The sequence below is a fragment of the Molossus molossus genome, unplaced genomic scaffold, assembly GCF_014108415.1.
Source record: "Molossus molossus isolate mMolMol1 unplaced genomic scaffold, mMolMol1.p scaffold_m16_p_12, whole genome shotgun sequence".
Classification (NCBI taxonomy): Eukaryota; Metazoa; Chordata; class Mammalia; order Chiroptera; family Molossidae; genus Molossus; species Molossus molossus.
In genome coordinates, this window is record NW_023425347.1 from 12,896,709 (window position 1) to 12,924,359 (window position 27,651).

General features: G+C 44.2%; 1 protein-coding gene across 1 annotated transcript in view; it reads right to left on the reverse strand.

The window, feature by feature from the left end:
* The window catches only part of SYCP2L (synaptonemal complex protein 2 like), an 83,700-nt gene that overhangs the window by 7,997 nt on the left and 48,052 nt on the right, over positions 1-27,651 (reverse strand). Inside the window, exons 20-30 of the mRNA XM_036255600.1 lie at positions 24,886-24,934; positions 22,151-22,301; positions 21,512-21,561; positions 19,266-19,395; positions 18,144-18,217; positions 17,930-17,999; positions 11,541-11,633; positions 10,443-10,549; positions 9,463-9,554; positions 7,125-7,224; positions 6,965-7,023 (exon numbers count right to left, since the gene is read on the reverse strand). Of these exons, the coding sequence (XP_036111493.1) occupies positions 6,965-7,023; positions 7,125-7,224; positions 9,463-9,554; positions 10,443-10,549; positions 11,541-11,633; positions 17,930-17,999; positions 18,144-18,217; positions 19,266-19,395; positions 21,512-21,561; positions 22,151-22,301; positions 24,886-24,934 (975 nt within the window). The remainder of the gene's footprint in view (positions 1-6,964; positions 7,024-7,124; positions 7,225-9,462; positions 9,555-10,442; positions 10,550-11,540; positions 11,634-17,929; positions 18,000-18,143; positions 18,218-19,265; positions 19,396-21,511; positions 21,562-22,150; positions 22,302-24,885; positions 24,935-27,651) is intronic.

Below are 27,651 nucleotides of genomic sequence, written 5' to 3' on the forward strand. Positions count from 1 at the left end.
CTGATTTGTTGTTTCACTGATTTATGCATTCATTGGTTCATTCTTTTTGTTTTTAATTCACGTTTATTTTTTTATAAAGAGAGGAATGAAGAGAGAGAGACAGAAACATAGATGTGATTGGTTACCTCCTGCAGGCCCACTACTGGGGATGGTGCCCCGGAACCCAGGCATGTGCCCTGACCAGGAATCCAACGGGGACCTCTCAGACCATAGGACCAGGCTCAATCCACTGATCCACACTGGCTGGGTCACTGGTTGATTCTTATATGTGCCCTGAATGGGGATCCAACCAGCAATCTTGGTATATCGAGATGACACTCTAACCAACTGAGCTACCTGGCCAGTGCCTACATTTTACATTTTTGAAACTACCCTTTTATAAGGAGATTTACTTTGGGAGTTGTGGATAAGTCTTTGCCTGAAAGCAGAGAAAGACACTCCTTCCCTCTGGGACCAGGGGAGCATGGGGATTGATCTCCTGAGTCTACCTTGCTGTGTGTTCATTCTTTTATGAACACATCATCTTTTCTCTTCAAATTGCAAATTCCATTTAAGCAGAAATTCATGCTACCTGGCACATTTAGTCCTCCATAAAGTTTTATTAACTGAACTGAAGGCAGATGCCACCTGATATGGGCTGATAATGCCTGATAACTTCGGCCTTCAGTGGTGGAAACCTGGTCAGGCTCCTAAGAAATATGCCAGGCTGGTCATTGGATCCTACATGGCTTTCAACGTGTTAAAAATGTTGAGCCTTACCTCATGTTACTATGCCTGTAATAAAAGGACCTCAAAGCTCAGTGTCTTTGCTTTTGGCCAGGACACTCTCCATAAACATCTGTCTCAGGAAGGAAGCAAACTGGCAGCTACAGAGGGGCACAGGCCCACCGACTGTAAGGATGAAGACTGCCCGCCTAGGCACCGAGGGGGAGTGGGTGCTGGTGGCCCCACAGTTGGGCTGGAATCACATTACTTCAGGGCTGACATGTGGATGGTCCATGCTGGATGCATTACCTGAGGGACACACATGTGTGAGTCTAATGAACAAATGCAGATGGCTTGGTAGATGAGTCCTGCCAAGCTGGAGGCCCCTCCCAGGGAGTGGGTGGGCTACCAGGATTGTGCCAGTCATTTTTGGTGGTGTTGCTTTTGTTCAGTAAGCAACTTGAGGGATTTAACAAGGAAGAAGAGAAATCAGAGGAGAGATTATTATCTGGTTCCTCTCACAACGAGGAACAAACACCGTCTAAACAGAAGCCTGATGTTTGGGGTTAAGAGTAAAATCTGAGCTCATTGCTTTAATAAAGCACCCAACCTGAACTGTAAGCCCAACAAGAAGTCGGTACATCTCATCTCACCCCATCCTGTCGATCCATCCATCCATCCATCCATCCATCCATCCATCCATCCATCCATCCATCCGAGACAGTTGTGTTTTTTTTAAATCCTCACCTGAGGATATTTTTTCCATTTATCTTCAGATAGAGTGGGAGGGAGAGAGAGGAAGAGAGGAAGGAAGACAGAGAGAGAAACATCGATATGAGAGAGAGACATATTGGTTGCATCCCGCATGACCCCAACCAAGACCATGGACGGAACAGCAACTGAGGTACTTGTCCTTGACCAGAATGGAACCCATGCCTCTTTGGTCCACGGGCCGATGCTCTAACTGCTGAGCCAAACCAGCCAGGGCCCGATACAGTGTTTATGTCATACATATCAGATGCCAGACACTCTGCTTTCTGAGTGGAATACCGACGCGGTCCAGCCTCTATTCTCATGCAGCAAATGTTACATTCAAGTGGATTAATTGAGCCAGAGACTAGAACTTCCTCTGTAGATGAAGTGATTCCTGAGGACCTCACAGAGGTGTAGAACTGCTGATTCAACCCCAGAAGCCCATAATTATAACAGGCTAAGTATCTCAGTGTCCCCTGCTCTCGGGTCAGAGTACTCCCTCCCCCGGAAGGAAGTCATATGACTCACAGGACCCTTTCCTATAATGAATTCACCAGTGCCACCCACTGAGTAGCACTGAAGTTAATCTTCTGCAAACCATCAGTAGAACACCTCTGTGCCACGATCTGGATCACACACATTTGTAGGGTAGTTCTTTATCAACTTTATTTCTACTATCAATATTTGCCTGTGATAACAAGTACTCAGGAGTCTCTTTTGTTAAACTGTATTTTTCTGGAAAAGTGTCCATTATTCCGTGTTCTCATCAAAACCTGGATTGCATAGACATCTGAAAGTTAAAATGGTAACAAGTTAACTCTAGTTTCTGCTCTACCCACACCACTTTCTCCCACCCCAAGTGCTCCCTATCTAACTGACAACACCATCCATCCAGTTTGTAAAAGACAGAAACCTAGGAGTCATCCTCATCTCTCCTTCCTTTACCCAATCCTCCCATCTATCGGTAATGTATTCATTCTAGCTCCAAAATGGATCTGGAATCTCCCCATTTCCCCCATCTCCAACGCCTTCAGTTGAGCTTTCCTCTTTTGGTCTTTGTTTTGCCTCTTCTATTCTTTACTTCCCCAATCAATTCTCAACACAGTAGCTAGAATGCTTTTCTTAAAATATCAATCAGATTATGTTACCAACCTCACTCTCAATGCCTTTGCTCAAAACCCATCCGTATTTTCCTTCAATGTTAGTAAAAATTCAAACTCCGCCACAAGGTCAATAAGGCCTTAGCTCATTGAGTGTCAACCATGTTCCCAACTTCATTTCAGGTAACTGTCCCCTTCGCATCACAGTGGTCCAAGAACTTCCAGTTCCTGAATGATGTCAAGTTCTCCCCCACCCAATCTGGTTGCTTTAAACTGTTCACAAGTCCAATTTCTTCCTATTCTGGAAACCCTCTTTCAATGTACTTCCTTAGAGAAGCTTTGACGGCCATCCTCCCTGAAATTGATGTTTCACACCATCACTCTTGGCCAAAGCACCTTGTTACTATCCCTCCAGCACTTAGTAAACTTGCAGTCATTTTGTTTACTTGTCTTTTTTTCTGTATTCCTTCAGAATGTGTGGTTAATGGGGATCGTAGCATGTCTATGTGGTAACCATTGCAATTGCATACTTAGCATAGTGCTGGACAGCGGAGGGAGCCCTCAATTATAAATGTTTACTGAGTGAATGAATGAATGACCTAGATCCAAAGGAACAACAGCTACGAAGGGAGACACTGTGAAAGAGGAGAAAGCTCAGTGCAGGGCTGTAACATGGACAAATATCTTTCAGTGCTAGCTTCCCCCAGTCCATTCCCATCCTCTGAACAAAGCCACCCTTTGTACCTACCCAGGGGTGCAACAATAACACTGGCAGTTGGCTTCCTCAGGAAGGCTGAATTGCATTAAGCCTGGAAGAAATTGATCCATCTCATATATATATATACACATATATATATATATATATTTCATAATCTATGAAATAACTTTATGATATATATATGTCTATGGCCAATCTAGGATATCAACATAAGTTAGTATTTTACGTGATTCTATTTTATGTATCGTCTGTCAATACCACTAAGCCCACACATATGCAGAGGTATTTCATGAGAGGTATTTCATGACCACAGCTCCAATAATTGAATGCCAATCTCTCTGTAGCAATGTGCTAGAGGCCGAAATAATCTACTCTGAGAAATGTCCTTCTCATCTCCCTAGACAAATATGTAAAGCCAGCACTAATGTGCCAACATGACAAAAGGACGGACACTGGATACTGACAGATCCAGATACTGGATCTGGACCAAGCTATCTGACCTCTCTAAATCTCACAGGAACCTCAAGTGCTTGCCCAGAGCCTGGTGTCCAGTGAGCACTCAGAGTGAGCTAAGACCGTCACCACCCTCTGTCATTAGCAAGCCACAGTGCTGTCCTTAGGTGTTTGGAAGAAAGGAGAGCAAATGCAAAACCCTAGAGATGTATATTTAGAAGCAACTGTATTCTCTGAGGTACTCTAAATTCACACAGGGGCCTGTGGTCAAGGGAGACGAATGCAAATGGTCATTAGTGTCCTACAGTGTAATCTGGATCAACTACAGAGACAGGCATCTAGAAGCTGCCTTAGGTCCAGCTAAGTGACTTCTCCAGGTGTCAGAAGACTAGGAGGTATAATCTTCTCTAATGTTTATTACAGTATTGCTTTATATTAGCAGTTCTCAAAGTGTGAACCTTTGGAACCCTAAAGGGACTCAGCTTTCCTTGGCGACCCCTATGGAAACTAAGTTTCCAAAGGTTCCTTGAGGTCAAAATTTATTTTGGTAAATGGTAACAATACTAAGACATTAATTGTGCTTTTTGTATTCTTACTCGGTCATAAATATCCAGTGGAATTTTCCAGAGGCTACATGACACATGATATGACCACAGACGGAATTCAGAAGCAGACACAGAGAGCAGCGCTCTGCTATTAACCCAGACCTTGAAGAGATTTGCAAAAACATAAAAAAGTGCTCGTCTTCTCACATTTCCTGTTTTGAAAAGTCTGATTATTTTTCATAAAAATATCTGTTACTGCCCTGGCCAGTTTTACTCAGTGGTTATAGCACCAACCTACAGACAAAAGGCTCTCAGGTTCAATTCCCAGTCAAGGGCACGGACCTTGGTTGGAGGTTCAATGGGTCATGTGGAGGCAACCGTTCAATGTGTGTCTTTCACACTGATGTTCCTCTCTCTCCCTCCCTCCCTCTCTATCTAAAAATCAATTAAAAAATATCCTCAGGTGAGGATTAACAACAACAACAAGAAATCTACTACTTACATCAATATGTACAGATTTTTTATTTTTAAATAAAGATATGTTTTAAATCCCATTCTCAACTTTTAATATGGAAAATTTTCACAGCTATAACCCATACATCAAAAGTTCTTTGGGGATATGCCAAAAATGTTAAAAGTTTAAGGCTCTGTTGGGCCCTCACTTCCAAGATTATCAAAAGAGAATGAAAAGCCCTGGCCAGTTTGGCTCAGCGGTTAGAGTGCTGGCCCACAGACCTGGCCCCGGTTGAAGTTGTGTGGGTGGCAACCACTCAATGTGTCTCTCTCACATCGATGTCTCTCTCTCTCTCTTCCTCCATCTCTCCCTCCCACTCTACCTGATAATAAATGCAAAAGCGTCCTTGGGTGAAAATAAAAAAATAAAAAAAGAATGAACAATGGTTATGACACAAGGGCCACGGCCATATGCAGCCTAGAAGCTACACCAACTGTGCCCGGTGCTGCCCAAGGACCAGGCCATTAAGAAGTTCCTCACTGGAAACACAGCAGAGGCCGCAGCCCTTGGGGACATTTCCCAAGCGAGTGTCTTGGAGGCCTCTGTCCTTCCTGGCTGCATGTGACACTACATCCCTGGGTGAGTCGTGCCATTCACAGCACGGTGGTCAGGAATCCTGCTGGAAGGACCGACACCCCCAACCCGATTTAGACCTGCGGGCACTGCCCTGTGACCGCCACCACAGCCCATGTAAGGAGCTAAAGCCTAGGGGCTGAGGAAAGAGTCTCTGGGGAAAAAGAATATGAAAATTACATGTAAAATAATTTTTTTCAAGTTTAAGAGGTCCCAATTCTAAGACGTTTGAGAACCATTCATAACCTGGGGTATGCAGTGAGGAGGTTTTAAAAGCATAACCCCTTTAATCATGTATAAGGTGCATGGAGGGAGAGGGGCGTGGGAGAGAATTTCGGAAATCTATAGGGCGTACTGTCATTATTATTCATGGTGTTAAGTGAGATAACAGAGAAGGGATAGTTCAAATGTAAAAGTGTGGTTTGAAATACATGGCGCAATCAGAATCCTGTCCACCCTAAGCCATCCGACTTAGACTTCTGTGGCAGAAGCTGATTCTCACTGGCAGATACAGCTCTAGCCACCCCAGTGCACAGCCGAGGAAACATTAGAATTCCCCCAGGGCAGAAGCAGAGGAGTGAAGGACCCTGCACCCACCACCCCCTCCCTACACCCCAGAGAAGGGGATGAGACTCCAAGTGCATAGAAGCAGCAGCCTCAGAACGTGAGAGGCATAAACCCATTTGTTGTGTGTTCTCGATAGTCTATTGAATCAAGAACACAATTCAGTATATAACTGGAAATCAACTATTAGTCACAAATCTAAATATTTTGCTCAAAGTCTACTCATTTTAACTTTTTAAAATACTGCTTAAAAACTTTTAAAATGTAAATCAAAAACACTGAAATTTGGATGACTTTGTTGCTGCTTCTCAAAATGTACACGTCTAGGTCGTTGTCCTAAGACACGCTCTGCTCAGGGAGGGCACAGGAGCGGCTGGTTTGAAAACCAGCAGCTTCCAGACCTTGGCTATTGAAAATAGTGCCGCTGTGAACATGTGTTCTTTCCAACTGGTGTTTGAGGCTTCTTAGGATATATTCCTAGAAGTGTCCATCAGTAGATGAATGGATAGAAAAGCTGTGGTACATTTACACAAGGGAACACTATGCAGCTAAGGAAGAAAGATCTCTTACTCTTTGAGACGACTTGGAGGGACCTGGAGAGTATCATCCTAAGTGAAATAAGCCAATCAGAGAAAGACAAATACCACATGATCTCACTTACTGTGGAATATAATGAACTAAATAAGCTGATGAACAAAATAGATCCAAGGATATGGAAGTAGGGAAGAAAATGAAAAACCTCAGAGAAATTGAGCATTGGGGGCAGTAGGGGAGATAAACCAAAGAATTTACATGCACAACCAGTGGACACAGACAACAGTGTAATTACAGGGGGGTGAGAACAGGGAGGAGGGTGTCAATGGGGGGAAAAGAAGGGACAACTGTAATACTTTCAACAATAGAGACAATTTTTTAAAAATGCCCCCGCTATTTGGCTCCTCACATGAATTTTCACCAACATCAACCCCCACACTCTAGCTAAAGCATTAGCTCACACTTCAGCTAAGACACTTCTAGCACGAATACGTTTTGAAAGTACCTCAGCATTTGCAGATCGCAGAATGATTCCAGCTCATCAGCCTGTTTCCCCCAAAATTCCTAAAATTGAACCAAAGGCGTGTTCAAGCAGTAAGCAGTTATTCTGCCCTGGAACAGATTCTCACAAGTCACAGGGACTGTTGTAAACAAAAAGAACTTACCAGAACATCCTTCTCAAGGTGATTCAGAGCCTGAATATCCTTCTCAAGATGGGTCAACTCTTGAAGAAGAAAATCGTTAAACTGCTCCAGTTTATTCAGTCTGACAAATGTAAAAGCAGCACACTTCACTGGGGCAGCTTGGCGGAGACAAAGGACACTCTTAACCAACCCTCTTATTGCCAAGGGTACTTCATGTTCTTCTTGGACGTCTCTTGTTTTAAGAAAACACACCCCTCTTCTCTTCTCTCCCCTCACTGCCCGGCCATTCTCACCCCTGAAACACAGCTGGGCAAACTCGGATTCAGCCTTTCAGAGGAAGCCAGGAGGGGGCTGGTTTTTACAATCGTATTTGTAGAGCAACGGAGAGAGGACTCAGGGACCCCGCCTTGGGCCAGCAGCCACTGTCCCATGAACCAGGGCTCCCTGCACTTCCTCCCTCCCACCTGCTCCCCCTTTTCTTGCCTAAGGTGCTCTGACCGCTGAAACTGGTTAACAAACCTTTGTTCCATTTCTGTGTTTTAGTTCTGAAAGTTCTAACAGCTGCTATTCTGCGTCTCACCACCATCTAAACTGCTTGTTTGTTCACTTGCTTCTGGTCTGTCTGCTGTCTGAGGCTGAGGGCTCCAGGAATCACGCGCCCTGCCGCTCGCCCTCCCTGTGCCCCTGTGGCAGCACGGGGCCTGGACCCAGCCCGCCCAGCGTGCATTTGCGGAACAAAAATAAGAATGAATGGCTCTGGCTGGTTTGGTTCAGCGGTTAGAGCATTGGCCCATGGACCAATGAGTCGCGGGTTCGCTTCTGGTCAAGGGCATGTACCTCGGCTGCTATTAGTCCCTGGCCTGATTGTGGTCATGCAGGAGGCAACTATAGATGCGTCCCTCTCACGTCGATGTTTCTCTCTCTCTCTCTTCCTCTCTCTCCCTCCCACTGTATCTGAACAAAAAAAACCGGAAATATATCCTTGGGTGAAGACTAAAACAAAAAAAAGTGATGAGTAAATGAACCAAGTCCCACGAGTCCAAAGTCCTTCCCGGGTTTGAGAATCAAATGACAGTAAGTATAAATGTTGGAAAAAGGTACACATTTCTACTCACATCATGTATTCTGCCCTAAGAAACGTTCTGCTTCTGTTAAGCAAACTGACCTGCCATCATGTCCTCCCCACCTTCATTACAGGCCACTCCCCGCAAGGGTCACACCTCTGCACTCATCTTCCCGACTCCATTCAATTCTCTTCCAAAGCCTCACTCCAGAAGCACTTCCACGCTCTTCACTCTGGAGCGAGTCCAGTCCCTACCGAACCCTCTCTCCACTCCCATTCCTTGTCCTTAGCGTCTGTCCAGACTCTCAGCACCTCTGTACGCCCTGCTACAGGGTGACGGGGTGTCTGTCTGCACGCCTGTGCATGGGTGTGCATGAGAGTGTAGTAGTTTTATTGAGGCAAAATGTACATAATTGAAAATGTACCCTTTTAACCATTTTAAGTGTACAGTTGAGTAGCGTTAAGGATGTTCACAATGTTGTGCAGCCAGCACCACTATCCATTTCCAGAACTTTCCCATCACCCCAAAACGGAAACTCTGCATGGATTAGCGATAACTACCCGCTTCCCACCCCCACCCCCAGCAGCTGGTAACCTCTATTCCAGCTCCTGGTCTCCAGATCTGCCGCTTCTAGTGGCTCCCACAATCATTTTCCTTTTCTGTATTTCACCTGGCATAACGTCCTCAAGACTCGTCTAGACTGTAGCCTCCATCAGAGCTCCATTCCCTCTGTTGTTGTTAATCCTTACCCCAGGATATTTTCCACCGATTTTCAGACAGAGTGGAATGGAGGGATGGAGAGAGAGAGAGAGAGAAACAGCGAAGCGAGAGAGACACATTGACTGGCTGTCTCCAGCATATACCCAACCAGGGCCGGGATCGAACCTGCACACAGATAGGTGCCCTGACTAAGAATTGAATCTTCTGATGTTCTAACCACTGAGACGAACCGGCCATGGCTCCTTTTTAAGGTGGAATAATACCCCACTGTATGTCTTTACCACATATCATTTATTAAGCATTTTTACATATATCTCCATACTTGCCCTGTCTTCACAACTGGATTATGAGTTTTTTAAGAATAGTATTTTAGACCATAAAGAACCTTAAGGAGGGTCTTTAGCTCAACCCCTCGTCTTACTAATGAAGAACCAGACACCCGGAAGGGTTAAGCGATGTACCAAACTTCACATCTGCCCAAACTTCAACTCCTCACAACCCAGCACAGTGGTCATGAGACAAATGTTTGTGAGTGATCTCACTCTTATGACCTGGTTTTGAAAGCCAATACGTACCTGCAGTGATGTATCTGGTTTAAAAGCTTTATTAGGCAATTCGGTGATGGCTTGGCATATTTTGAATAAAGTACACTCCTTCTGTACCTAGGCTAAACCATAACAACAATAAAAGAAGGTACCTTTGGGTTAACTATAGCTACACACACTGAGTGCAGGTTTGTATTAACAGGACGAGGACAGCACACAACAGTCACAGCAAACATTACTGCTACAGGGTTGTGAGGGGGGGCCCTGCTACACCCTCCCCTGTACTACCTCAGGGCCAGCACCAATAAAGAACAATAAGCTGAAATAGAAAAACTTATATTCATACTATTGCTACACATATTGAATATCATGTACAAATTTCCATTATAAATTAGCTTACATTAGTATAGCAGCAGATCCGGATATCTTCCAACTTAATTAAATGAACATATGTTGGGCTAAGAAAGTTCTCTCAAATGTGCTATTAAATAACTCTAGGGATATACAAAACACAGAACAGAAAGAGGGGACTGACACGGTTCAATGCTCATCTGGCAGGTTTGGGGACAGTCTATACGTGCAGTATCACAGGGATAAGCCACCACTCCGCTCAATACCCACCCAGGGCCTAACTCCACCTTTGCCCCAGACACCGGTCTTATCCACAGGCCTCCTTCTCCCTGTCCTCCTCATCTATCACCGTGACCAAATCATTGCTTCCTGGCAGTTCAGGTGTCTGAGAATGCTGTCAATGACACCAGACCAGGAGTCTGATGTCCACATAGTCCTTCTGGTCCCATGGTAGCAAATACACACAAAATAGCTGTCTTATCAATACAAACCACATTTCACAAAGGTTCTCGAGTCCGTGAGCACAGCTAAGACAAATCCACTTCCCCAAACACTCAAGAATAGTTACACACATGAAAGATAAAGGCTTCAATAAGTAATGTGAGCCTGTTACTCTCAGCCCATGACAAGCTAGCTTTTTATTGTTAGTGCAGCGTTACCTCATATTTTCTTTTCAGTTCTCTGGTGAAGTTCTCAAAGGTGGTGATAACAGCAGAACTACTCAAGTTCTCTGGCACAACTGCCAGGGATGGACCAGAAATGCCTTCTGCACAATAAAAGTAGAACACTAAGTAAAATGAATACAATGTTTGCAGTAGAGGTGCTCAGTGCCCACAGGACGGACAGCCAGGCGGAAGCACACATCCGACCACGCAGCCCGTGGCTGCCTGGCTGAGACTGCAGCAGGGCTGAGTCTGGCTGAGGTCAAGGCCAACGCAAGCCCAGAGTCCTTGAGGCAGGCACTTCATGCTGCTTCCCATCAAACCTCCCTCTCCAGCGAGGGCCCATTTCTTCCAAACGTCCCCAGCACTTTGATTAGTGAAACTGATGTGATGTCTAAGCAGCAGGCAGAGGTGCTGTGAGACGCTCTGAGGAGGACGTGATGGGAAGGGCATTTCTGTGAGGGAAATGCTGGCATAACACTTCTGGATGCCAGAAAATTCACGAGGGAACATGAGGGTCTGGCACGTCCTGAGGGTAGCATGTGTCAGCTCCTTTAGTCCTCATGCACCGGGCGACGTGGGAACTGCTCTTTCCACACTGAACAGAGGGATCAAATAGCTCGTGGAAGCTCACTCCACTGCTTCAGGATGCGAACCAGGCTGCCTGGCTCTTCACCACCCACAGTGCCTCTGGGCCTCACAATCCCTTCTTGGAGCCTTTCATTTCGAAATATGATGGCGTCTCTCGTCTACAAGGCCACCCCCACAAATATATATATCCAATACACAAACTTAGTCAACAACTATCAACTAAAGCAGGGGCCTACATATGAGTTCAGAAACCCTTAGGCCCTGACAATTGCCATAAAGAAGAGTTAAGAGGCAGAAATCTAAAGGCTAGAAGAAGGTGTGCGGATTATATCTGTCATTTGTGCAGCAATGTACTTGTCTCTGAAAGGACAGACGCTTAGTGTTTCGGGCTGTGCAGCTGCTATATCTTCAAACTGTAACTCCCCTGTAATTCCTGTGGGTATGCTCAGTGCTCACACTTTGTCACACTCTTGCTTGACTGGCTGGCTGGGTGCATAATGTTACCTGCAAGGTCTGTGTCTTCCGTCACTGAGGAAAGGGATCCGGGAGCATCATCTTCTTCCAATTTTGACTGTTTCCACATAGCAAAACTGTCATCTGAAGGCAAGCACAGCACATTAAAACACACAAACACATTAATTTTGTCCCAAGTTTTTTTTTGCCAGTTAAGACCTAACCTTGATGAGCAGCAAGTGAAACTCATTCCCTGTTACTAATTACTTATAATTTGGCACATTCAACAAGCTTCAGAACTAAATCTACAGATGCCTAAAAAGGGCAGATGGGATCAGGTCTCCCTTTGGATGAGCTCTGTAGCATTTAGAACTCTCTGCTTAGCAAGGTACAGACTGACAAACAAAAAGCAGTAATGATTGGCATCAACAACACTTTTCCCTGCAACGCCCAGTAAAACAACAACAGAAAACCCACTTCACTGGCTCCAGGCTGCATGGCAAGGTAGCATAGCAAGGCTTCCAGGCAAATGGGTTTTGATCACCCTGCAGAGTGCGCCACCTGCTGGTCACACTAGACCTTCAGGGTTGTACTGAGGACTACCTTAGAAATGAGGTCATTTTGGCTCCTCACTAGCTCAAGTGACTTTAAGAGCCTCAGCTTATGAGATTTAAATATAGATTCTCTTTTCAATTCAGATTCTCTAAATATTTTCTATTCTGATATTCACTCTCACCCCATCCAGGCCCTCTTGATCTATCAAAGCCACCACCATTGCCAACAGTGCACCAGCATCCAGCCTGACTCCTGCTTGTCTTTACCGTCTCCTTCTCTTCCATCATCAGGCCTGAGGTCCTGCCTGGAGGACGAATTCATCTCTTTCTGCATTTCCAGGACACGATTCTGTCCACACCTGCTTTCCCACACCTTGATCCTGGAGGGTCTCATCAATCCCACACCTTCACCTGTCATCTCCCAAACACCTCTTGCCTGAGCTCTCTTAAGCAGAAAACTTGTGTTTCCAGATGCTTCCTCGAACCCTCCTTTCTGCTCCTCACTAACCACTCTTTCTTCCCACCACACACTCAGCCCCTATTCACACACTTACCTGCAAAGTCATCTGCTTACCCCCTCTCTCCTCACATACTCAGCGGGTCACTATTGGTTTTCCCCCTGAAAGTTCTAGAATCTAATTTCATTAATTTGCTTAATAAGTACTTGAATGTTACTATGTGCAAGGAGCTGTACGATATTGGTGGGCAGACTGTGCAGAAGCAAAGAGGCAAGTGTCTCTTTCTCCACTCTGCTCCCCGCCCTGGTCTCCTTGCAGCCTCGGACACTGACACAGGCTCACGTAAAGGCCTCCACACTTGCTGTTCCTCTAACTTGAGTCCTTCCCCCCACATGTCTGCACTAGGGTTTCCTCTGGCATATAACCTAAAGTTGCAATAGCCACCCCGCCAACTTCTAAAACTCTTCCCTAATTCATCTTTTCTTAGCCTTTATCACAATGTACCATTTTAATACAACCCATGACTTTTAACCACTTCCTTGTTTTTTTTCTTAGCCTTTATCACAATGTAATACACCACATGTTTTGCTTTTCTTGTATATTATGGGTCCCCCACTGGAAGGTAAGCCCCAGCGAGGTCAGGCATTTTGTCTGTTTTGTTCTCTAGAATATCCATCATGTAGAAAAGTGCCTCACACATAGCCGACATTCCTTGGACATTCACAGAACGAAAGAATGAATGAAGGCTGCAGAATATCCAAGCATCTATGAAATAAGACATAAGACATCTTGATATCCCGTCATGGCAGCAGTATAGGTAAACACTGGCATCCTCCCAACCACATCAAAATGACAACAAAACTACAGAACAACCCTCATTCAAAACCACCTGAAGATGAACTGAATGGATGTCCTACAACTAGGGAATTAAAGAAGACACACTGAGACTCGTAGGAGGGACAAAGAGGTGGTACGAGGCTGGTCCCACACCTACGTGTGGTGGATAAAAATTGGTAGGGATATCTTGGCTCCCCGGCCCAGGTTTCCACTGCCAGGAAGACAAGTCCCCATAACTTCTGGCTGTAAAAACCAGCAGGGATTGAGGTGAGTGAGATGGAGGGCTGGCTGCCGGAGTCCCAGGCAGCACCTCTTAAAGGGCCCACACATGGGCTTACTGAGACTTACTCCCTCTGAGCTCCAGTGCTGGGGCGGCAGATTTCTCCCAGACAGCAGTGCTGGCAGAGGCCACGGTTCCTTTGCTGAGCCCTCCCCCCAAAGAGCTGGCAGGCGGGCACCGTATCTGGGACTCCATCAACCTGGCTCACACTGTCTGCCACACCCTGGTGATTCCCTGAGCCCACACTACACCCAACTTTCAGGCCCATCCACACTGTTTCCAGTGGCTTTTCCATAGGAATGGCCTGTCATGGCTCATGCTTCAGATTTTCCTAAAATCTCTCAGACAAACAGCATCTGGCCTCTGTGTCTCGTACCTCTCATTAAGTGGCCCCAGGCCCAGCAGCAGCAGCAGCAGCAGCCAGCCTTGGTTCAAAGTTTGGCCTTGCCTGGGCACCTCCAAATCTACCACCAGTAGCAGCCTTCTACAGATTGCTCCCTAGCTCACTGTGGGTGGCCCCAGGCAGAACACAGGCAGTGGCTGACCTTGCCCTGCACCTCCCAGAGCCAGCACCCCCAGCAGACAGTCTCAGACCACATCAAAGCACCATGCTCCAACCACCTGCACGAGCGACTCACTCAAGAGGCCGACTCAGTGAGCCCCAGAGCCCCGCTGAAGGAAGTCCTGCTCTGTTGGGCGGGCCCCCATAGCTCATCCTCCATGGCGGTGGGTGGTTGCAGCAGATCCTTGTGGTTGATCCAGGTAAATCCCTCCCACTGAAGGGCCAACAGTAGTCAGGGCTCAACTACAAGAGGAGGGTGTACATAGCCCACATGTGGGGTGCACCTCGAGTACCCAGCTTGGGTGATTGGGGAGGCTGTGCCACTGGACCCTACAGAACACCTACTACATTGGGCCACTCTACCAATCCTGGGAGACGTAGCAGCTCTACCTAATAACTAGAAACAAACACAGGAAAGCAGCCAAAATTAGGAGTCAAAGAAACATGTCCCAGATGAAAGAACACAACAAAACTCCAGGAAAAGGACTAAAGAAAATGAAGACAAGCAATCTATTAGACGCAGAGTTGAAAACACTGGTTATAACGATGCTCAGTGAACTAACTAAGGACCTCAACAGCATAAAAAAGAACTAGTCAGAAATGAAGAATACACTAACTGAAGTAATAAATAATTTACAGGGAAGCAATAATAGAGTAGATGAAGCCAAGAATCAAATCAGCATTTTGGAATACACAAAGCAAAAAACACCCAATCAGAACAAGAAAAAGTAAAAAGAATTTTAAAAAAATGAGGATAGTGGAAGGAGCCTCTGGGACAACATCAAGCATACCAATACTCATATCATGGGGTTACCAGAAGGAGAAGAGAGAAATAAATTGAAAACCCATTTGAAAAAATAACAGGAAACTTCCCTAACCTGGTGAAGGAAAGAGACATGTAAGTCTAGGAAGCACAGAGAGTCCCAAACAAGATGAACCCAAAGAGGCCCATACCAAGGACACATCATAATTAAAATACAAAGGTTAAAGAGAGAATCTTAAAAGCAATGAGAGAGAAGCAGTTACTTACCTACAAGGGAGCACCCGTAAGACAATCAGCTGATTTCTCAACAGAAACTTGGCAGGCCAGAAAGGAATGGCAAGAAATAGTCAAAGTGACGAAAAGTAAGGACCTACAACCAAGATTATTCTACCCAGCAAAGCTATTATTTAAAATTGGAGGACAGATAAAGGGCTTCCTAGGCAAGAAAAAGCTAAACGAGTTCATCACCACCAAACCAGTATTACAACAAATGTTAAAAGGTCTTCTTGAAGAAGAAGAGGAGGAAGAAAACAGATTTAAAAATTTTCACAATAAAATGGCAATAAATACATATCTATCAATGATTGAATAAAAAAAACAGAATAAATGAACAAGCAGAATGGAAACAGACTCATAAATACACAGAACAGTTTGACGGTTGTTAGATGGGTGTGAGTTGGGGATGGGTGAAAAAGGTGAAGGGATTAAGAAGTACAACTGGTTATTACAGCATAGCCATGGAGGTAAAGTACAGCATAGGGAATACAGTCAATAATAGTTTAATAACTTTGTATGGTGTCAGAAGGGCTTGAGATTTATCAGGATGACCACTTACTAAGTTATGTAATGTCTACTCACTGAGGTATACACTTGAAACTAATATAATAATGTATATCAACTGTAATGAAAAAATAAAAATGATTTTAAAAAGGGACATATTATATCCTAAAACACAGCCCTGACAAAATAGATAATTTATTCTAATTATCTTATATTAGCAGTAAAAATAAAAACAGAGGAATATCAAAAAGTTTAGCCCTGGCTGGTTGCTAAGTGGTTAGAGCATGAGCCCGTGGACCAGAGTCGTGGGTTCTATTCAGGTCAAGGGCATGTACCTCAGTTGTGGTCTGGACCCCGGCCCGGGTTGGGGTCGGGCAAGAGGCAACCAACTGATGTCTCTCACATTGATGTTTCTCTCTCTTCCTCCCTCCCTCCCACTGTTAAAAAAAATAACTTTAGAGACTTAAATGCCTGCTACATAAATTATAAACAGAAATTAATCAAGTTTAGCATTTTAAGATCTGTCAAATCTACCTTCTGGGAGAAATGGTAAATACACAAATTTTTAGAACTAGCACCACAGGCCGTGGTCGGTTTGGCTCAGTGGTTAGAGTGTTGGCCCACAGACCAAAGAGTCACAGGTTTGATTCTGGTCAAGAGCACGTAGCTTGGTTGCAGTTCGTCCCTGGCCCTGGTCAGGGTTGTGCAGGAGGCAACCAATCGATGCATCTCTCTCACACCGATGTTTCTCTCCCTCTCCCTTTCCCACTCTATCTGAAGATACATGGAAAAATGTCCTCAGGTGAGGATTAAAAAAAGAAAAAGAAATAGCACCACAGTAGGAAATACCAGTTAGAAACTTCAAGGTGACAAAGGAAAAGAAAAAGAATGTTACTGTTACAATTAGGCAAAATAGAGAATAGTCAGTGTTAAAATAGTTCATGCTGTGTGATGATACAGAAGATACATTTTTAAGAAAAATTAATAACCTAGGTTTGTATGTCAATTTAGATTACTTTCTATTAAAAAAAGCAGCAAAAGCCTTGGCCGGTTTGGCTCAGCGGTTAGAGCGTTGGCCTGCGGTCCAGAGAGACCCGGGTTCGGTTCCTGCTAAGGGCACGTACCTCGGTTGCAGTTTGTCCCCGGCCCTGGTTGGGTCGTGTGGGTGGCGACCACTCGATGTGTCCCTTTCACATTGATATGTCTCTCTCTCTCTCTCTCTCTCTCTCTCTTTCTCTCTCTCTCTCCCTCCTTCCCTCCCTCCCTCCCTCCTACTCTATCTGAACAAAATATTGAAAAATGTCCTTGGATTAGGATAAAAAAAAAGCAGCAAAACAAAAGAAGTAAAACAAGAGCAGTAATAAATACCTAATTGAGAGAAAATGATGACCCAAAAGCAAATAAACTGAACTAATAATACCAGATACATAAATAAAATGATCAAAGAATGATGAACTTCAGCCTGGCCCGTGTGGCTCAGTGGCTGAGCACTGACCCAGGCACTAAGAAGCCGCCAGTTCCATTCCCAGTCAGGGCACATGCCCAGTTTGTGGGCCCAATCCCTAGTGGGGGGCATGCAGGAGGCAAACAATCGATGTTCTCTCTCATTGATGTTTCTATCTCTCTGCCCCTCTCCCTTCCTCTCTCTGAAATCAATAAAGAAAAAAAAAGAATGATGAACTTCATAGTTTGCTATAATAAAATTTTCATAAACTAAAAACTTCATTCAAAATCATATTCCCACTCTGCAGAACTTGGAAAAGAAAGAGTCTATATCCAGCCTCTCTGTAATAAAAAATTACATTGAATTAAAGCATAAGAAATACTTTCAACTTTGAGAGGTAACTTGTATAGGCCAGTATGTCTTTCTTCCAATTACTCTTAGATGTAAGTGTTCATCTGTTTGAAAAATATAAATGGATATTTTCTAGAGGGTTGTATTGCTTTAAAAAATAATAATTCAGCTCTGGCCGAGTAGCTCAGTTGGTTGGAGCATCGTCCCATACATCAAAAGGTTGTGGGTTCAATTCCGGGTCAGGGTACATACCTAGGTTGTGGGTTCAATCCCCAGTTGGGTCACATACAGAAGGCAACCAATTGATGTTTCTCACGTCAATGTTTATCTGCTGCAATTTTAATTAACAGCCCAACCCAACAAATCCGATTAAATTTGCTTTATTCTGCAAAGAGCTTAATATTCTCTCACCTCTGTCTTCCAGGCTTTCCAGTTTACGTTTGAGGTTTGCCCTTTTCATGAATAAGTCTTGGTTCACAGTCTTGAAAAAAACAGGCCACAAATACATGTATTTATGTCCAAAAATGAAACACAAATGATGTTACATTATCCCTTAAGAAGGAATAAGCCAGAACATTACGCAAAGATAACATTAGATCTGCAAAACCCAACAATTAATTTGTACCTTAGATATATTCTCTTCAACTTCTGAGCGCTCCAATGAAGAGAGACTGCTCACTGGGTGGGGACTCTGGAGTTCTGAGTATTAGAATTAGTTGAGTATTAGAATTAGTTCTGAGTATTAGTTTCAGAGGAACAAACACAGTAAGAAGCAGCTTCAGGCGCTAACATTTCACCATGTAGCAAATCTCACCATGGAAAACAGTGGGACACAGAACCAACAGAAACAACAACAACAACAACAACACTCTGTCTCTCTCAGGCACGAATGGTTATCGGGCTTGCAGCTCTGAAGGTAAATGAATACAACCAGTTTCTTCAATTAGATCACTCCTTTAATAGCACCCATCTGGCCCCAAATTCATGGGCAAGGACTCTCCTGCCTCAGCCTTGTGATCCCTCTCCTCCTCCTCTCCGTTCCACTCCCCCATTTCCTCTCTTTCTCTAATGCCAACTTTCTTCTCTCCTTGTTTCTCTCCGCTGGTGGCAGCCAAGCCTAAAGGCTGCCAGCTGTGCGCTTCCTCAGGGCCGTTCTGTGCCGGCAATGTGCTGAGTAAGGAGATGGTGAAGGAGAAGGAAACCAACCCCCTGCTCCTCCAAGTTTAAAAGATGCAAAAAGTTTTAATAAAATACAGCAGGAGTGAAGGTAACCCTTCTAGGTCAAGGGTTGGCAAACGTTGGCCCCTCAGGCCCCTTCTGTCACCTGGTTTTGTAAATAAAGTTTTATGGAAACAGCAGTGCTCAGTGGTTTACATCTTGCCTGGGGCTGGTTTGGTGTTGCAGCTGCAGAGTTAAATAGTTGCAGCAGAAACTATTATAGGGGCCAAAACAGCAAAAAGTATTTACTGTCCAGTTCTTTACAAAAAAGTTTACCAGCCCCTGCTAGCAAGTCATCATTTGCGTTTCTTGCTTCTTTAAAAGAGAACAAGCATTCTTACGCACAAGCTAATCTCAAATGTTTTTGAAACATAATATCCTCCATCTTTTGTCACTGAGGATAATAAGGAGATAAACAATCATATCTTCACTTTCTTCAACAGACAGTAAAAGAAAAATGTTTTATTTACTTCAAACTACCTTTCCCAAAGTATCATTTTTTCTATGTAAATCAACAGAAATCAGGTACCTGTTTTCTGGGCAGAAGCTTCAGGAGTTAAATGGGCAGAACTACCCTGAAATTTTGTTCCAGAAATTTCTGGAGACATGGCATCATTGTCCCTGGAAGTATCTTTCCACAATGGCGTTAGAGGTTTAACCTAAAATATAGTACTTTTTAGAAGTATTAACATTCATAACCACTCAAGACAAGCCATCAGAAATTTCCAATATCCTTTTTAAAAGTTTAAGTATTGGATTTGCTCCCTTGAAACTAAACACCAAGACTAAAGATCCCAGAATCGGAGCACAGTAGGTCATATGTCCATTGATAATTCTAAATAAGAAATAACTCCAAATCAGAGTTCTCCAAGTGTGGTCCCAGACCACAGCATCGGCAACACCTGGGAGCCTGATGGAAATGCCAATTCCCAAGCCCCACCTTGATCTCCTCAATCAGAAGCTCTGGGTCAGGACCCAGGATCTGTGTTTTAAGAAGCCACCCTGGTCATTCTGACGACCGCTCGAGTCACCCACTGCTCTAAGTCAGGTTCTGGTCGATAACATGTTATTGGAACCCAGCACACCCGTTCCTCTCGGTGTCGTCCACGGCGGCCTTCGTGCTACAATGGCCCACAGAGTCGAACATATTTACTCTCTGGCCCTTTACAGGGAAGTCTGCCCACCCCTGCTCTAAATTATTCTCTTATACACTAGCACAGAGAAGCGAATTTTGAATACCAACACGTGTACAGTCAGCAATGCCCTCTCCGAATATCAGCATAGACTTCTTACCACCGCACAGCTTAAATGTATGGGTTCTCAAAGCTTTGATGTTTCTTTGGTGCTTATTTAAAACAAAAGATGTATTTACTAAACACTGTTCTTTCGGTCCATTTCTAACTGATAACTCATTATTTCACGTTGGGAAAATATTTGGGGACTTACTCTGGCTCACAGGTCTCATCAGTAAACTATCTCTGTCATAGAGGACCTGGCCTCAGATTCACAGAGGGCTGCAGTCCCCTGGCTGAAGGAGGAAGGCAGGAGGGGGCAGATAACTAGGCATAATTGGAGCACTAATCACCTTGTTGTGGATGCTCTCAGAACCCCAGCAGCCAGACAGGATAGCTCTCATTGATCAAGAAACAAAAACCAACTGCTAAGAGAGGCAATTCAGCTAATCACAGGAAAAATTACTTTGAATTGGTTTGGAGGATACTGGTGTTCATACTCATTTAAAAAATTTTTTTTCTCTCCTGGCCGGTTTGGCTCAGAGGTTAGAGCGTCCGCCTGCGGTCCGGAGAGACCCGGGTTCGGTTCCCGCTAAGGGCATGTACCTCGGTTGCAGTTTGTCCCCGGCCCTGGTTGATCATGCGGGTGGCAGCCACTCAATGTGTCCCTTTCACGTCGAGGTTTCCCTCTCTCTCTCTTCCTCTCTTTCCCTCCCACTCTATCTGTACAAAAAATGGAAAGGTGTCCTCGGGTGAGGGGGGAAAAAAAAATTTTTTTTTCTTGATTGATCTTAGAGAGAGAGGAAGAGAGAAGGAGATAGAGATAGAAACATCTATGAGAGCAAACATGGATTGGCTGCCTCCTGCATGCCCCCTATTGAGGATTAGGCCCACCATCTCGGCATGTGCCCTGACCAGGAATCGAACCAGCAACCTCTTGGTGCATGGGTAGACGCTCAACCACTGAGCCACACCAGCTGGGCAGGTGTTCACAGTCTTAACTACTTTGCTATAGAATGAGGATAACTGAAGGGGACTAAGAAATGTTCAGGGCTTATTCAGTATCTATATAGCCCTGAAGGCATTTCAAATACTTACAAAATAAAGATTTTTTTTTTGTTTAACATAAAGATGTTAAATGTTTGTTTAAATCATTAAAAGCTCTGAGAGTAAAATCAACAAACTGAACACTAAGTGGGAAATTAAACCAAGAAGTTTATTTTTAAAAAGTAAATTCAAAAGAGCACACATTGGCCGTGACCAGAGCAGCCCAGATGTCAAGCACTGCTCTCATCTCTCAGCAACATTTGGGAACAACGAAGAAAGGTCCTAAATTTTTATCCAAAATTCATACTTAATGTTTAGAAGTCCTAGCAGTTTCTACTGACAGTGGATAACATATCATGCTTTGTTATTCTCATGTTTCTGAAAGGAGTCGTTTCATTTTGTTTTTAAGAAATAAATGCAGTTTGACCCCAAACAGATCAACGCGTGCCTTGCTGACGCCACAGGACACGAGGCCGCCCAGATGACATTGACTTACTTGGTCTTTCTCACGGTCGCTGCCAGGTCTGGGAGGGGAAAGAGGCAAGACTAAAACGAAAGGAACGTGTACAATCGATAAACTCACTCACGAGAAATGCAAAAATTCACGTGTCCCTCTCCCAATCACACGTGTCCAGGCGGGCAGCAGTTACTGTTTCCTACACCCGCTCAACTGCCCGGCCCTTAAGATCCCTTTCTAACAATTCAACTCTGCCCCTCTCCACCCAGCACCAATTCTCTGCCCAGGTCCTGTCCCTGGATGTTGTCCTCACGTCCCCAGTCTGTCCCTGTAGAGGTACCTAAGTTAGAATGAGTCCCCTTCTCCACTCCTGTTCTTGTTCCAACGATTAGCTCAAGCCCCACCCACCTCTTCCCTGAGCTTTTCCTGATGCTTCCAGTTCACATCAGTCCTCTCGTCTGAACCTCTCCACTTGCCCACAGCTCAGGTCTGACCGCCGTGGCCATGCCACAGTTGTGCCCTGTTCCACGGATGCACACTTGGCCTTCCCAGTGTAACTGTAGCAGGGAAGGGGGATCGCGGACCACACAGCTCTTTGGTGCCCTCATTACACACTGAAAATAAATTCCTGCTGCCTTACTTGAAAAACGACTGAAAGAAGACATGCACCAAACTTACTTTTTAAGCTACTTCTGGCCCTTGTCTTTCTTCTACCAGGATACGGTTTTAAGAATTTCCTGTCTTGGTTATTGGTCCAAGATGGTGCAGTGGTACTAGAACTTGAATCTCGACTACTCTCTGAGAAGAGGTGTTTCCTGTAACTGAACTTCTGCAAACAGATAGTAAATGAGCATTACTATTAAGGGGGAGTCAGTGTCCCTTATGCACATTTATAGTTATCACTACAAAATTAGACACTAGAGGAGTTACAGGGTCTCTTACATAATAAAAGGCACAGAAGTAAAGGGGGAAGAAGAAGAAACAGATTATTTCATTAGTCAGTTCTCAACCAAGCCCCGGTTGTAAAGGACAACAAATCCGCTCCAGTCAGATGCTGGCGACTGAAGAGATGCTAGGAAACCGTTCCAACCTGATGCGCCTCCACACCGTGTCAGCACTACAGCTTCTGAATACCAGCCTCGTCGACAAAGGGAAGTGTCAACATCATTTTTGCAAAGACATGATTGTCTATGATTTAGAGGAACTAAAATAAAAATAAGAGGGTCGTTCCTATTAAAACCTTAAAGCCTTAGCCCTGGCCGGTTTGGCTCAGCGGTTAGAGCGTCGGCCTGCAGTCCAGAGACCCGGGTTCAGTTTCCGCTAAGGGCACGTACCTCGGTTGCAGTTTGTCCGTGGCCCTGGGTGGGTCATGCGGGTGGCAGCCACTCGATGTGTCCCTTTCACATCAATGTTTCTCTCTCTCTCTCTCCCTCCCACTCTCCCACTCTATCTGAACAAAAAATGGAAAAAAATGTCCTCAGGTGAGGGTAAAACAAAACAAAACCTTAAAGCCTTTGAAATTGAGCCTGGACTATAAAGGTCAGAGATTTAGGTCAAATTTAATCTGTTCGGGGGGATTATTGAACTATACACTGATACTTATGAATTCTTGTATCTTTTCCTGTATTTGAATTTGTTTATATAAATGCTGTAACAAATCAATGTTTATGCTCAATTTTAATATGAAATATGTTTGCCTCTCACAGAGCACATCTCTGTCTGCGCCCTGCCTGTGGTTCCCGTCCCGGGACCCAGTGCGCACACCGCCATGCCTCTCCCACAGGCTGCACCTTGCAGCTCCTAACAGCTGGTTCTCATTTCAGGCCAGGGAGGGTTCCCATGAATCCAAAAGTATAACGTGGTGACAGTACCTCACATGCTCTCCTCAACCTGACACATATCAGCTGGAGGGTCCACCCTGCGCCTGAAATGACAAACCACAGAATCAGCTAACGGTGGGAATCCGCATCACCCCTATTTAGGATAACACAGTCCATAACCTTTAAGGTGGGTGATGGTGAGCTACCTATTTTTCAAATAAATTCACTTTTGAAGACCCAATTTAAAATGTTTAGCAGTGTCCTGGCCGGTGTGGCTCAGAGGTTAGAGTGTTAGCCTGTACACCGAAGCGTCGCTGGTTCGATAGCTGGTCAAGGGCGTGTACCTGGGTTGCAGGTTCGATCCCCAGCCGCAGTCGGGGCACGTGCAGTAGGCAACCAACCAATGTGTCTCTTTCACACTGATGTTTTTTTTCTCTCTCTCTCTCCCTTCCACTCTCTCTAAAAATCAATGGCAAAAATATCCTCAGGAGAGGATTAACAACAACAAAAGTTCAGCATTTCAGCATTTTGTAGAGAAGCTCATTTTTCAAAGGAACTCTGTGAACCAGGCCTATCTTCTGCATCTTACTCTCAGGAGAAAAACAGAAAGGGGGCTGGCACTCCATTGTTCCAGAGGTGCTCAGCCAGTGTTAGTTAAGAGCAAGCATCAGTTCTCTGAACGCACCCAATTAAAAAAATCACACAGCACTTTCCCAGTTTCTTTAGTTTCATATAAAAAGGTTTTCAATGTTATTTACAAAAACACAAGTATCCGGGGAAGTTGTTTTTAAAGTTGGCTGCATATTAGAACCACCAGGAGAGGGCTTAAAACAAATCCCAATGTCTGGGCTTTACCCTGGACCAACTAAGTCAACATCATCGCAGAAGGGGTCCAGGTTTTGGTCTTTTTGTCAGCTCCCCTGGTGATTCCAATCAGAAGATGGGCAGCAAGCAGAGTGAGAACCACTGCTAAAAGCAAACCAGAAACAGCCTTAACTCATTTGAAGCTCATGATCTCAAATTTTTAGAAAACTTCATTTAATGTTCATTATAGAGTTTTTGTTTTGTTTTGTTTTGTTTTGTTTTAATGCTCTGACTAAGGACTTAGAGAACAGACCTTCCCAAAGTGAGAGGCAACCTGGAGAGGTGTGAATTGGTGCCCAGAGAAACAAAACCCTGTCCCTGACACACAACAAAACATTCTTTTCAGTTCATTACCATGTCTGCTTCTATTCAGGATAGATCTCAAGTGTCAGTAGGTCTTGAATACTTCTCTTCTACTTACTAATCTTTTTTTAAAAAGCAAGAACAGGCTTTGTCCTCAAAGCCTAATACAAGTAAAAGTATAGCTCAATATGATAACTTTGTTATTTTCCATCGCATTTATTTGGCGGCTTACCTAGTATTTGTTACAACTCGTGCTGATTTTCCATTTGAAAGTGGAACAATTCCCTTTCAAGTAAGTTTAAGATAAATTTAATGGAGAAAATTAGAGATAAAATAGCAGAGCCATGACAAATTTTGAAGATGGTACGCAAATAACTGTAATGTGGGAAGTAATGCCGCCAAACAATAAAAGAGTCACGTCATTACCGACATCCTTGTTCCTTGCTTTCCGTCACCCTTGAAAGCAGGCTCTTTCCTAAAACGAAATATACCAAATCAGTGGACCTGTACGACCATCCCCTCTCCTTCCCTCACTTCACAGCTCTATTCTCTCAAGTGCACAGAGAGCATCACATCCCGGAGACAAACTTACCTTGCATCCAGTTCCACACTCTGACAACAATCGGTTATTTAAAACAAAACAAACCTTGCCCGGCTGGTGTGGCTCAGTGGTTGAGTGTCGACCCATGCACCAAGAGGTTGCAGGTTAGATCCCCAGTCAGGGCACACGCCCAGGTTGTGGGCCAAATCCCCAGTGGGGGGCATGAAGGAGGCGGCCAATCGATGTTCTCTCTCATAGATGTTTCTATCTCTCCCTCTCCCTTCCTCTCTAAAAATCATTACAGAAAAAAAAGAAATAAAATAAAATAAAACAAAACAAACCTTTGTGGAACCCTTCTGTGTCAGGCATACCAAGAGGAAGGCAGGGTGGGACCCGCAAGTGAGCAGCGGGCTGTGGCAAAGCCAACGAAATGCGCTCCCTGTCTGGCTCTGCCGTAGAGCCCACTGGCCATCCGTATGTCTTCTTTGGAGATATGTCTATTCAAATCCTTTCCCTATTTTTTAATCAGGTGATTTTTTTTTGCTACTGAATTGTAGGAGCTCCTAATAAATATTGTGACTATTAACCCCTTTTATGGTTTGCAAGTATTAAAAAAAAAAATCTAAGTGTTGGTGAAGATGTGGACAAATTCATGGAAATGTAAAATGCTGTAGCCACTATTGAAAACAGTATGGCAGTTCTTTTAAAAAATTTAAACTAGAACTATTTTATAACCCAGCGGTCCCATGTATGCAATACAAGTGAAATCAGGATCTTTTTTTTTTTTATCCTCACCCGAGGATATTTTTCCATTTTTTGTACAGATAGAGTGGGAGTGAGAGAGAGGAAGAGACAGAGAGAGAGAAACATCGATGTGAAAGGGACACATCGAGTGGCTGCCACCGCACGACCAACCAGGGCCGGGGACAAACTGCAACCGAAGTACGTGCCCTTAGCGGGAACTGAACCCGGGTCTCTCCGGACCGCAGGCCGATGCTCTAACCGCTGAGCCAAATCGGCCAGGGCTGAAATCAGGATCTTAAAGAGATATCTCCACCCTCATGTTCACTGCAACCAAGACATGGAAACACTCTAAATGTGGTCTACACATACAAGGGAATACTCGTCGACCTTAAAAAAGGTGGGAATCCTGCAGTATGCAACAACACAGATGAACTTGGATGAGATTAGGCTAAGTGAAATAAGCCAGTCACAGAAAGACACATAGCCATGATTCCACTTACATGAGGTATCTAAAAGAGTCCAACTCAGCCCTGGTCAGGTAGCTCAGGTGGTTGGAGCATCATCTTGTACACCAAAAGGTTGTGGGTTCGATTCCTGGTCAGGGCACATACCTAGGTTATGAGTTCAATCCCCAGTCGGGAAATGTACAGGAGGCAACCAATCTATGTTTCTCTCTCACATCGATGTTTCTCTCAATCTCTCTTCTCTCTCTCTCCCCCTTTCTCTCTCTCTGAAACCAATAAAACATATCCTCAAGTGAGGATAAAAAAAATAATTAAATAAATAAATAAAAAATAAAAGAGTAATCCTAGCCCTGGCCAGTTTGGCTCAGCAGTTAGAGCACTGGCCCATGGACCAAAGAGTTGCAGGTTCAATTCCAGTGAAGGGCACATACCTCAGTTGTAGTTCGGTCCCTGGCCTTGGTCAGGGTCATGTGGGAGGCAACCAATCAATACGTCTCTCTCATATCTATGTTTCTCCCTCTCTCTCTCCCTCCCTTCCTCCCACTCTATCTAGAAATCAGTGGAAAAATATCCTCAGGTGAGGATTAACAAAAAGAAATAAATAAATGAGTTAAACTTATAGAAAGGGTGAATAGGACAGTGATTTCCAAGGGCTAAGGGGAATGGGAAATGCTGAGTTGCTATTCAACAAGTATAAAATTTCAATTATACAAGATAAATGAGTTCTAGAGATTTGCTGTATAACATTATGCCTATAGTTAACAACACTATATTGAGCACATAAAATTTTGTTAAGAGGGCAGAGCTCATGTTAAGTGTTCTTATCACAATAAAAAAAAGAATGAAATAGTCAATGAATCCCCATTTCCAGGCAACCATTGATATACTTTCTGTCTCTAGAGATTTGTTTGCATTTTCTAGTATTTTATGTAAATGAAATCATACAATATATACTTTTTTTTGGTCTGGCTTCTTTTAGTATTATTTGGAGATTTATTCATGTTGCCTATATCAATAGTTAATTTCTTTTTATTTCTGAGTATCCATTGTATAGATATAACAAAACTTGTTTATCCATTCATCTATTTTTTTTTTTTTTTAATCCTCACCCGAGGACATTTTTGCATTTTTTGTTCAGACAGAGCGGGAAGGAGAGAGAGGGAGAGAGAGAGAGAGAAACATCGATGTGAAGGGACACATCGAGTGGTTGCCACCTGCACGACCAACCAGGGCCGGGGACAAACTGCAATCGAGGTACGTGCCCTTAGCGGGAACCGAACTCGGGTCTCTCTGTACCGCAGGCCGACGCTCTAACCGCTGAGCCAAACCGGCCAGGGCTATCCATTCATCTATTGATGGACATTTGGTTGTTTCTAGTTTGGGACTGTTACAAATAAAACTACTGTAAACATTCATGTACATGCCTTTGTGTAGACAAATGCT